The 13,065-nt window shown below is 41.3% G+C and overlaps 1 protein-coding gene across 1 annotated transcript in view; it reads right to left on the bottom strand.

The window, feature by feature from the left end:
• The window catches only part of LOC121535724 (ichor-like), a 193,406-nt gene extending 182,155 nt beyond the window's left edge, over positions 1-11,251 (bottom strand). The window contains exons 1-2 of the mRNA XM_045215479.1: positions 11,163-11,251; positions 2,087-2,198 (exon numbers count right to left, since the gene is read on the bottom strand). Of these exons, the coding sequence (XP_045071414.1) occupies positions 2,087-2,198; positions 11,163-11,246 (196 nt within the window). The 5' untranslated portion in view covers positions 11,247-11,251. The remainder of the gene's footprint in view (positions 1-2,086; positions 2,199-11,162) is intronic.
• Positions 11,252-13,065: the final 1,814 nt, after the last annotated feature.

Below are 13,065 nucleotides of genomic sequence, written 5' to 3'. Positions count from 1 at the left end.
GCTGTGATGTCCAAACTTGTGAAACATAGACCTCTATGATTGGTACAGATTTGGTCTGGTCTTGACCAACCAAATTTGGTCTTGTTTGGGGCGGAGCTCATTAGAATAATAGCCAGTGTGTAGTATAATACCCAAACATGCACAGGAGGATTACATTTGTCTACCTTTGTGTACCTATTCAGGATACATCACCATGAAGAGAATGACACTCATTATTATGCAATTCTATATAGTACTGATCAAGGACCCATGTCATTATGTTACCATCATTCTGTTACTGGGTGTTGATCCATTTCACTTACTGTAGTTCAATTTCCAAAATAGTTTTTTGCAAACTCAAGGTGTCATATCATCGCTGAGACCCCATTCTTTCTGCAGACATATTTGAATCTTAATTCTGAGTAGATATTTAACAAAGATTTTGGAAAACAAAAAACTGTTATTCTTTTACCAAACTTTGCATCTGCGCTGTTCCTCAAGTAAATGTGTTTTAGTAAAATATTCAGTGGCAATTGTTAAAAGTAGACTTCTGCATATAGGTGTATGGTTTGTTAAACTTTGCAATCAATGGTTTTGCCTGGCATACAATTTAAAGTGAAAATGTAAGTCTCAGCGTCACTGTTACTGTGGAAATGCACACCACATAGATCTTCACTACTTCATGTCATGAACTAAGGCACTATCATTATCTCACTATAAAACACCAGTATCAACCTAAAGGGAAAAAGTTTGTCACCCTTCATCAGTGAACCAATTTTACATACACCATCACACCAACCATCGCCATATCATTTACTCTGCCTCATCATACACATTCTTTCCTCAGTTCACCTCATCCAGTTCCCTACTACATCCAAAATCAACAGAATTAACTACAAACAAACTAACTCCTATTACATTATATGACACTATACATGGGCTGAGTGCATTTTCTGTTGGTGTATCCTGAGGTAGCTCCTCTCTGAGAACCTCTTCCCGCAGTGTGTACAGGCAAACAACTTTCTCCCGTGTGGACCTTCAGGTGCATCTTCAGCTGATGCTGGTGGGAGAACTTATTCTCACACTGGGGCAGCTGTAGGGTTTCTCCCCTGTGTGGACCCTCTGGTGCCTCTTCAGGTTGGACGAGTGTGAAAAACTGGCCCGGCACAAGTGGCAGCCGAATGGTTTCTCCCCTGTGTGGACCCTCTGGTGTCTCTTCAAGTTGGACGAGTGGGAGAAACTAGCCCGGCACAGGTTGCAGCTGAACGGTTTCTCTCCCATGTGCAACCTCTGGTGGATTGCCACCTGTTGGGGGAAACTGAAGGCTTTCCCACAGAACGAACACGGGAAGCGCTTCTCTTTGTTGCCGCCACCTTTACTGATTCTGTCTCCACTACTGTCATTTGTCGATGGGCTTGTGTGGCTATTTAGTGTTGAGGCACTGGCATTGTCTGAGATCTGGTTTATTGGAGGTGTGAGGAGGACGAATGTCAGGGAGTGTCTGTGGGTCCATGTTCCAGTTGATAGATCCCATAGAAGGCAGGGTGAAGGCAGAACCTGTTAGGGGGTTAACCTGAGGCGCCATCAGTCTCTCTGAATCACAACTATAGGAGCAAGACAGAGCATCGCTAGCAGAGTCTGTATCTGTTCTCTCCCGCCGCATATGGACACCTCCCCGTTCCTGCAGACCAAATCTACGCCTCGGCCTGGTCTCATCCAGTCTGTTGTCATGGAGACTAAGATTGGATGTTGTTTTGTGTTCGACTGTCCGTTTCTGGTTGTGGTTAACGGTGTTGTTCCCTACCCCAGAGTTGAGGACACCGTCCCATCCACTGACCTCCACTATGTCACCTCTGGTCCTGGCCTGCTCAGTGATGTCGTCACCTGGGACATTGGCTGCACGGTCTGGGTCTGGGAATCCAAGATGGCCACCCAGTCTCCTCTATTAGCCTCCAGCCAACCACCTGCAGGAAGTGGTTACAAAATAGACTTTAAACATATGGCAAAGAAAACTCTACATATGGAGTTGTATGGACAAAATAATAGCCAGGTGCATCACTATTCCCATTGAAGTATATCTATTATGTTCTGTGTATTTCTCCCTTACCTTGCTCCCCCATCTTTAGTCCACCCAGCAGATCAATGCTCTCTGGTCCGTCTTCTATTGTCTCCTCTTTGACTAGCAGCAGATCAGGGTTCCCATCCTCCATGTCTACTGACTACAATAGTAAAGGTTGGGTTTAGTTGGCACTATTTGGGTTGGACTTGTATCATTGAAAGGCATATATGCAAACACACACATAAATATATATATATATATTTGTTATTTGCATCCCCATCAGCTTTTGCAGAAGCAGCAGCTACTCTTCCTGGGGTCCACAAAAAACACAAAGGATGACATGTAACAAAACAATGATACAGTGATAGACAAGGACAGTTCACACAAATTTAAAATACGATATACAAAAATGAAGCGTGTGTTCGTATGTGTGTCGCCTCACAGTCCCCGCCGTTCAATGAGATGCTTGAGTAATTGGAGATGGGAGATCCATGCGATCATGGCTCAGTATAATACTGTGCATTGCCGTGAATTCGTTTTGGACTTGGAGACTGTGAAGAGACCCCTGGTGGCATGTATTGTGGGGTATGTATGGGTGTCTGAGCTGAATGTTATTTGATTATGCAGACAATCTGGAATTTTCATCACAGTAATATTTCTGATGAAAACTAGAATAAAAGCAGTTAAGCAGTTAATCTCTCATCAACCCTCAACCAGGAAAGACTGGCATGCATGTTGTTGATGCTAGTTATGTATGTGCAGTTAAGGGCAAGGCGTGCTACTCTGTTTTGAGCCAGCTGCAGCTTTGCTAGGTCTTTCTTTGCTGCACTTGACCTTATTACCGGACAGTCATCAAGATGGGCCAAGACAAGAGCCTTTACAGTTGATTTTACAGTTTTTGCAGGACAGTTAGTTGATTTGTGTCAAAAACGCTGAATATCTTTTATAACAGACATACCCCTCCCCATCTTCACAACAACTCTGTCATTATGACTTGACCACGATGACTTGACCATGGTGAGGAGAAGCTCTGTGGACCCTTAATGTCCGGAAGTAATTTAGCCATTCATTGTATTCATTGCGATCTGTAGAGTTGCTATTTTCTTGAGTTTCCTCGTGTCAATTACCTTGTGACATACCTGGATTACTCTTTTTATATTTTAAAGTCAGATTTAATCAACAAATACGATAGTCAGTCGAAAAAAGGTTAATCTGGCTGTGTTGGCAATATCACTTCATATCCCATCGAGCCAAGCTGGGAGAGGCTACCCATTGTCACAGTTCCAAGACCAGTCAGAAACGTCCAGCTAACCCTACGCTAATGACGCCGGTGGATCTCAAAACTGAACTTGGATCCACGTTAAGTAGCAATGATGTAAATGATGTAAATGTAAATGTAATATCCTCCACCACCATAGTCTTACAACAGATATCTCGAACCAGAAATGACTATTTAAAAAAACAATACATAATTTAAGTTTCTTCCCAGCTAATTTCTTATTTACATGATTGTTTAACTAGCAAAGGAGTTTTGAAGTTGAGGGTGCAGTATTTATGAAGTTTGGCAATGAGGACAAAAACTAGCATAGTTCAGCTAGCCAGCTAGCCAGCTAGTTCAGCTAGCCAGCCCACTGAGGTATAATAAGAACGATTTGGCCTGGGAAAAGGAGCTGGGCCTAGTGCGCATGTGCACCAGCTGTTCTCACAGGCGCACTAGGTTAATTCATGAGACAGTAGTTTTTATGCCCTGATATTAGGAGCTGGCGGCAAAAAGTTACATTAAACAATTCAGAGACTGTAACGAATAAATCAGATGACAGAGAGCAAATATATATACAATCCCGAAATCAGCAGTAACTGTCAATAGTAAAACAAACCTTAAAATGATTTTTGAGTGAACCCTTAATACAGAAAATTAATGGTGAATTCGCTTCTGGACACGGTGACTCCTCCTCACCACCACTCTTTTGAACATCCAATATTATACAGTGAGGGGAAAAAAGTATTGATCCCCTGCTGATGTTGTACGTTTGCCCACTGACAAAGAAATGATCAGTCTATAATTTTAATGGTAGGTTTATTTGAACAGTGAGAGACAGAATAACAACAAAAATCCAGAAAACGCATGTCAAAAATGTTATAAATTGATTTGCATTTTAATGAGGGAAATCAGTATTTGACTCCTCTGCAAAACATGACTTAGTACTTGGTGGCAAAACCCTTGTTGGCAATCAGAGGTCAGACGTTTCTTGTAGTTGGCCACCAGGTTTGCACACATCTCAGGAGGGATTTTGTCCCACTCCTCTTTGCAGATCTTCTCCAAGTCATTAAGGTTTCGAGACTGACGTTTGTGCAACTCGAACCTTCAGCTCCCTCCACAGATTTTCTATGGGATTAAGGTCTGGAGACTGGCTAGGCCACTCCAGGACCTTAATGTGCTTCTTCTTGAGCCCCTCCTTTGTTGCCTTGGCCGTGTGTTTTGGGTCATTGTCATGCCGGAATACCCATCCATGACCCATTTTCAATGCCCTGGCTGGGAAGGAGGTTCTCACAGATTTGACGTACATGGCCCCGTCCATCGTTCCTTTGATGCTGTGAAGTTGTCCTTTCCCCTTAGCAGAAAAACATGCCCAAAGCATAATGTTTCCCACCTCCATGTTTGACGGTGGGGATGGTATTCTTGGGGTATTAGGCAGCATTCCTCCTCCTCCAAACACGCGAGTTGAGTTGATGCCAAAGAGCTCGATTTTGGTCTCATCTGACCACAACACTTTCACCCAGTTCTCCTCTGAATCATTCAGATGTTCATTGACAAACTTCAGACGTGCATGTATATGTGCTTTCTTGAGCAGGGGGACCTTGCGGGCGCTGCAGGATTTCAGTCCTTCCACGCGTAGTGTGTTACCAATTGTTTTCTTGGTGACTATGGTCCCAGCTGCCTTGAGATCATTGACAAGATCCTCCCGTGTAGTTCTGGGTTGATTCCTCACCGTTCTCATGATCATTGCAACTCCACGAGGTGAGATCTTGCACGGAGCCCCAGGCCGAGGGAGATTGACAGTTATTTTGTGTTTCTTCCATTTGCGAATAATCGCACCAACTGTTGTCACCTTCTCACCAAGCTGCTTGGCGATGGTCTTGTAGCCCATTCCAGCCTTGTGTAGGTCTACAATCTTGTCCCTGACATCCTTGGAGAGCTCTTTGGTCTTGGCCATGGTGGAGAGTTTGGAATCTGATTGATTGATTGCTTCTGTGGACAGGTGTCTTTTATACAGGTAACAAACTGAGATTAGGAGCACTCCTTTAAGGTGTGCTCCTAAACTCAGCTCGTTACCTGTATAAAAAGTCACCTGGGAGCCAGAAATCTTTCTGATTGAGAGGGGGTCAAATACTTATTTCCCTCATTAAAATGCTAATCAATTTATAACATTTTTGACATCGTTTTTCTGGATTTTGTTGTTGTTATTCGGTCTCTCACTGTTCAAATAAACCTACCATTAAAATTATAGACTGATCATTTCTTTGTCAGTGGGCAAATCTACAAAATCAGCAGGGGGATCAAATACTTTTTTCCCTCACTGTACCTAGGAGTTTAGCTTCCTCAACATGCTCAAATGGTCACACCCTTTATGCACAACTCCAGTTGAGGTTTAGGTCTTAGAGAATGTTTTGAACCAAATACAATGCTTTTAGTTTTAGATGTTTTTAAGACCAGTTTATGAATCACCCATTCTGATACTAACTAATTTAGAATTTCAGTGAGCTCACTGGCTTTGGGTGCTGACATGTAGAGTGTGGAATCTGCATACATAGTCATTCTAGCTTCGTGTAAGACCAGTGGCAAATCATTTTTTAAAATGAAGAGTAACGCCCAAGGCAACTGCCCTGATGGACACAGCACTGTACATATCTGATGTTAGAGAAGCTTCCATTGAAAAACAATCTGGGTTCTATTGGATAAATAATTCTCCAACCATGAATGGCAGGTGATGTAAAGCCATTGCAAATGAGTTTCTTCAATAACAATTTATGATCAATAACAAAGGCTGCACTGAACTCTAACAATACAGCTCCAACTATCATCTTATTATCAATGTATTTTAACCAATCATCAGTCATCCAAGTCAGTGCAGTACAAGTTGAGTGCCCTTCTCTGTATGCATGCTGAAAGTCAGTAGTTAACTTGTTCTCTGAAAAACAGCATTGCATTTGGTCAAACAATTCTCTCCATCAGTTACTAAGAACAGGCAGCAAACTGATTTGGGGGCTGTTAGAGCCAGCAAGGGTGCTTAACTATTTTTAGGCAGTGGAATTACTTTAGCTTCCTTCCACCCTGGTTAAAGTTATAGCTAATACGGGTGGCAATAAGTCTACTACCATTCTCAATAGATTCCCATCAAGGTTGTCTATACCTGGTGGCTTATCATTATGGATATCAGTTTTTCCAACTCTCCCACACTAACTTGACCAAATTCAAAACAGCAATCATCCTCTTTCATTATAAGATATTTTATACATACATTTTATGGTTCAGTGTTGTCCAAGTTTTTTCCACTTTACTAATGAAATTTCATTGAAATTATTGGCAATACCGAAAGGTTTTGTTTATAAATGACCCATCAATTTCAATGAACGATGGAGATGAATTGGGTTTTATGCCCATGATATCATTTAAGGTACTTCACAAGTATTTTTCCATTACGTTTTATGTCATTTATCTTGGTTTGGTAGTATAATTGAATCTTATTTTTGTTAAGTTTAGTAAAAATATAAATACATCTACAAATGTAGATCTATTTATATGCATGTCAACCAATCAGCTGAGCAGCCTGACTTGTTTGCCACCTCTTTTGCATTTCTTTGAACTAGTGTTATCACGATAACAACATTTTACAAACTATACGATACCAGGCCAAGTATCACAATACCGAGTAGTAACACAATACCATGGTGGAGAAAAAATCTTTGGCCTAGCATCCTGTGCAGCCCCATCCACTGGACGCTGGTTCACGTTTTCTAAACGTTCTCCAAAAACCTGTCACTGAAATTCACACTTCTACTCAGTACAACACATTGAATTTAACTTCCCGCTGTTCAGTGTATAATATAATACTGCATAGAATGGCTGATATGTTCATATTTGTAAAGGCCTACGTGTGATTTGGCTGGAGGAATGGGAGGAAGGAATGTCATTGTGTCAGTAAGGGGAAACACACTGCATGAAACCTTTACTCTTTAGTTAACACAGACACACACACACACACACACACACACACACCCCTCTCTCCCTTCCACACACACACTCTCTGTCTGTCTCCCTCACTCACACACCACTTCGCTCTCTCCCACAAACACACACTGCTCCCAACTTTTACAACTTTAGGCACCAAACAGAATTTAAGGAATACCAGAAAGAAATAGATTTTGATATAGTTTTAGGCTTACATTAGGCCTATATGAATCCTACCTTTTGAAGCACATCTCATGAGTAGCAGACCCTTTACTTTCTTCCTGTGCCAATCAAATTTGCCAGGTTATTAGCTAGCTACAGTAAGTAACATGACTGAACAACGCTGTTAGTTATCAAAAACAATAATTAGCGACCCGGGATTAGTTTAAAGCGGCCTGCGACATGGTTTGTGAAATTATATAAAATGTGCGCGAATCCCGCTAGAAAGAAAAAAGTAGTCATCTCCGGTCAAATCTTTTAACCGTTTAAGCTAGAGACGAGCCATTTTCTTTGCCGTAAAGCTGCAAGAATGCATGTCGCGACAGTGCTTCGTTTTCCCTCTCTGACACTCAGCGGCTGCCTGACAGTGAACTTGCAAAGTCTACTCAGACTGGTCTGTGCTCTTGGTTATAACAGGTGATTAAATTATACAATTTCTCAACATTGCTCACTTTGCGCGCTGCGCCAATGTAATACATGTACAAATCTAACAGAAGACATCAGGGTCTGCATCCCCGATCGCCATCACTAGGGAGGTTTTCCAATGCCTCGCAAAGAATGGCACCTATTGGTAGATGGGTAAAAATAAAAAGCAGACATTGAATATCTCTTTGAGCATGGTGAAGTTATTAATTACACTTTGGATGGTGTATCAATACACCCAGTCACTACAAAGATACAGGCGTTCTTCCTAACTCAGTTGCCGGAGAGGAAGGACCGCTCAGGGATTTCACCCTGAGGCCAATGGTGACTTTAAAACAGTTACAGAGTTTAATGGCTGTGATAGGAGAAAACTGAGGATGGATCAACAACATTGTAGTTACTACACAAGGCTAACCTAATTGACAGAGTGAAAAGAAGAAGCCTGTACAGAATACAAGGCACTAAAGAAATACTCTTAGAGACTTACCTTTGAAAGGAATAATCTCTGCCAAAGGTGCTTCTACAAAGTATCGACTCAGGGTGTGAATACTTATTTCTGTGTTTCATGTTCATTAATTTTTTGGGCAAAAATGTCTAAAAACATGTTTTCTCTTTGTCATTATGGGATATTGTGTGTAGATGGTGAGATTTATTTATTTTTAATAAATTTTGAATTCAGGCTGTAACAACAAAATGTGGAATAGGTCAATAGGTATTAATAACTTTCTGAAGGCACTGTAATTAATACTTTTCTGGGTAGCTTATCTGAGATGAACATAATATGAAGAGAAAAATAATAAATTGTTTAGCTAAGAGTCAGTCAATCAGGCACTTTTGAGTGACAGTTGGTGTATGTGTGTGATGTTGGGCTGAAGCTACTGACCCGAGCTTGGCTCTCTCACTACTCCCAGGCTTTTGTGACGGGCGGGTGGACAATGAGCTTGTCGTAGCAGATGTAGGCAATGTCCTCACACTATCTGGCAGCTTTCATAGCTGAGATAATTTGTTCTGCCTCTGGCGACAGCTTCAGAGAAGTCCTCGTTGAGGAAGATAATGGTTCCTCTCGGGTTCTTGGCTCTCTCCAGAACAGCCATCTTGTCCTTGAACCTTAGGAACTTGACCACTATCGGCCTGGGTCTGTACGCCTGGGCTGGTTACAGGTTTTCCAGATTCCTGTGGGCACGCTCCACCTCAATCTTCTTTTGATCCATCTGCAGCTTTTCAGTGATCATTTTCTCACTTTCTCGTCAGACTCCGTCCAGGTCTCATGTGTGTAGACTGGTATGCCATCCACAACAATGTTATTCCTCCTGGACTGTCCCTCCTAGATAGTCTGTTTTCTCAGTCATCTGTAATAATAATTCACAAACACTGCTGATGTCATCTCGCGTGGACTTAGTTTGTTGTCATCTTGCTGCAAGTCTCTTCCATGACATTCACCTCTCCCACGTCAGATCGTCCATTATTTTGTTAGTCGAGTCCACTAGTATTTGGACAAAGCTCTTGAAGCCATTTTCCTGTTGCTGTAACAATTGCTTGTAGAAATATTTTTGTTGATTTAAAAGATCACGCACCTGTGACAGCGTAACACTGTCCTCTCCATTACTCCAACCTCCTTTAACTTTGGGCGGCATGATGGTAACAACGTAGGCTAATGCTGGTACTCCACGCAATTCCAGACAGCACAGCTCGCAGGGCCGATGGAAACGGCAACAAACAGCAGGAATTGAAACAGCCACAAACTCAGGACTATCCGCCGTCCCAGCCACAAGGGCTAACCGCGTTGCGGCTGTGTTCAAATTGTCAAGGAAACCTGGCTAGCTTAATAGCTAGCAGCTAGGCTAGCTGCTTCGCCAAGCTGCAGCGCTTCAGACTTTACGGTTTGGCAGTGTCCCGGGACAGATAGAGGTACCCAGCAACTGAGCTAATCGCATCGCAGGTTCAAATTAAACGGGTAGGCTAGTAAAAATAAACGTTTTTCAGAAACGTAAAAAAATAAAAAAGCGCTCTCGTTCCGTATGCAGCATGCGTCGCTCTCTGATGACGTTACTCTGCAAGCACTCACAGGTGTGCCATTGCCAAAACTGTTGACCAGGCTGTTAGAGCTGCTATCTGACCATGTTACCTTAGACAGCCTCGGTTGATTTAAAACGTGTACTTAATTGTGGGCAAGACTAAATATATGTTGTTCTCTAATTCTTGCAAAAATGTTTCAGATGGACTACATTTCTATTCACTGGATGGTTGGTTCTCCCATCGATCGGGTTCCCACATATAAATATCTGGCCATTGGATTGACAAAGATTTCATGTTTAAAAAAAGTATGGATGAGCTAGTTAAAAAAATAAGATTGATTGTGGGTATATATATTTTTAAATATATCTTTCCTTTCCCTACATAGCAGAACGCAGATTGTACAGTCAACTTTCCTGCTAATTCTTGACTATGGTGAGTGACTCCATTTACCAGAATGCAGCAGTCACTACTCTTAAACCTTTAGATAATAATATTGCCATTTAGCAGACGCTTTTATCCAAAAGCGACTTACCATAGTGCCCTTCGCTTTATCACAGCTGACAGTTTTAATATTCGCCACTCCATCCTGTATCAAATTGGCAGGTCCTCATTAAAATTACTCCTTTTTGTTTACAAAGCTCTACTACACAAACTTCCAACTTACCTAACTTCATTGTTAAAGTATAAAAACATGACATACCAAACCGTTCACAGGGTTGGTTAACTCTTGAGGAGTTCCTCAGGTCTCCACCCCGAACTAGGTAAATCCACTTTTAGTTTTAATGCACCTCATTCGATGGAACCAACTACAAAATCACATTGCAATTGGATGTTCTGGTGCCTCTCGGGCAATTTTAAAATATTGATTGGGGCCTTAAGTAACTGTTTTTCTTGAATATTTGTGTAGTGCTGCATTTTTTGTTTGTTTTACATTGTATCTGATTTGATTTTAATTGTGTCTTATGAATTGTATAAGCAGGGCTCCCTTGTGAAAGAGACCCTGGTCTCAATGATGACTCCCTGTTTAAACAAAGGTAAAATAAATGTCAACATCAGGGCGGTATCCAGAAGGAGTCTCAGAGTAGGAGTGCTGATCTAAGATCTGTCTATATAATCTTATTCATTATGATCTACAAGGCAAAACTGATCCTAGATCAGCACATCCTACTCTGAGAGGCTTTTGTGATACGGGCCCTGACCTAATACCATTCAGACAGTAGTTCACAGTGGGCTCACCTCAGTGAGACTGTGTGTGGTCCTGTCCTGCTCAGCTGGTTCAACTGTGGGTTCAGGAGGAGGTGTAGTCTGGTTGTCCTCCATGACCATGGTCCCCTCGGTTCCCCAGACCCTCCTCACACCCCCTCCTCCTTCACCAGCAGCACCTCTGGACCCTCCTCCTCCTGGAAGAGACAGGTGATACAGATTACACGACATACACTCCCCTCAGGCACGTACACACAGATAATAAACACACTTTCAACATGGAGTGTTTACCCATCCCCACTACGTTTGAGAGTCCTATACTGTAGTTATAGAATGACTTCATTGTTGTTAAACCAATCATAGTGGACATAAACATGTTGTGGGTAAAAATAAGTCAGCTATAATAAATTCAAAGTCACCATCAGAGAAACCTGACTAAACTATTTTGGCATGTACAGTAGGTGTTTGTTAGTGTGTGGTATGTGTAGCTATATTTGGTTGATAAAGCGCTGTGTGTGTATGCAGAATAGGGTGAGATCAGATGTGATGTATACTAAAGAGAGACTCAATGAAAGTCTGCATGAAAAGTCCCATTTTGTGTTTATTCAACACACACCATATGAAAACCAAACATGCACGTCTCAACTACAAATCTGCACTGATAAACTACTTTCATTTTCTCATTAAAAATGTATTGGGAAAGAAATTAAGTAGGTTAATGGAAGTAATGAAATAGGCATTTATCAACATCATATAGCCTACACAGTACAACACAATATGGTAACATACTTTTGAGGCTTATATATGCCTAGGGCTGGGCGATATGGCCTAAAAATCATCTAGATTTTTCAAACTTATGGGCGATTCATGATCTACATCTCGATTTTCTAAAGTTCTCTAAATAAGATTTGTTACCCAATTAAAGGTAAATACAATGCATTTCAAACGGTCATAAATAATCTAATGAATTCAGGGCTTGTAAAATTATACCTAGGCTAAATATAAGCCTTCCACAACCATAAGACCACTTATAAATTAATTATTTTATCAAAATAGTTTAACCTTCTTCTTTTGGCAATAATCATGATCTGGCTTTCAAGTCTATGAAAATGCAATTTTTGTTAAAACATTTTACCAGAACCATGCACATCCACTAACAATGACCAACTTCTTGGCAGGCATTATAGAAAATGAACACAGGTCTCATAAACAATCTCTCAAGCACAAGCCCACGTGCTAGTGAGTAGCCAGCTAATCTTTATATTTAAAGATTAGCCAACTTCAAATCAAAGCTTATTGGTTAACTTGGATCTATTTGCTTGCTAACAAGGTAGAACAGTTTGACTGTTAGGAATGCACCCTCCTGTCCTTCTCCAACTGTTTGAACAACAGCCTGTTCACTTTGTTTAGATGTTGAAATCAAGTGGCCTACCTGGATAAGAAGATGCTTATCTCAGAATGAGAACGAGTTGCCAATTCCTTAGATAAATAATAATATTTTTCAATGCTCATTGCACATTTAGAAAACACAGACTAGACAGCTAGCACATAACACTCTGTGGCTAAAATACTGGGCTAGTGGTACATGGTACCATAATGCCGAGGGGCAACAGAACTGAGCATACATCTTCCACAATCATGTTAATTTATACTCTCGTTTTAGTAGGATCTGAAAAAAAGGGTATCGTTAGAAAAGCTTAAGTTATCTTTCATCAATGTTGTTGCAGGGGAGGGGCTTGGTGTCTGTGTAGCGAGTGGGAAGGTGCACAGAGCACACAGCACAAGAAGAAGCTGAAGGAGACGAGACCAACAAGACAGTGCCTTCAGAAAGTATTCACACCCTTTACTTTTCCACGTTTTGTTGTGTTTACAGCCTGAATTGTAAGATTGTGTATCACTGGCCTACACACAATTACCCCATAATGTTAAAGTGAAA

The sequence above is a fragment of the Coregonus clupeaformis genome, unplaced genomic scaffold (assembly GCF_020615455.1).
Source record: "Coregonus clupeaformis isolate EN_2021a unplaced genomic scaffold, ASM2061545v1 scaf0456, whole genome shotgun sequence".
Classification (NCBI taxonomy): domain Eukaryota; kingdom Metazoa; phylum Chordata; class Actinopteri; order Salmoniformes; family Salmonidae; genus Coregonus; species Coregonus clupeaformis.
The sequence above is the reverse complement of the archived record's forward strand: the minus strand, read 5'-3'. Positions and strand labels throughout refer to the sequence as shown.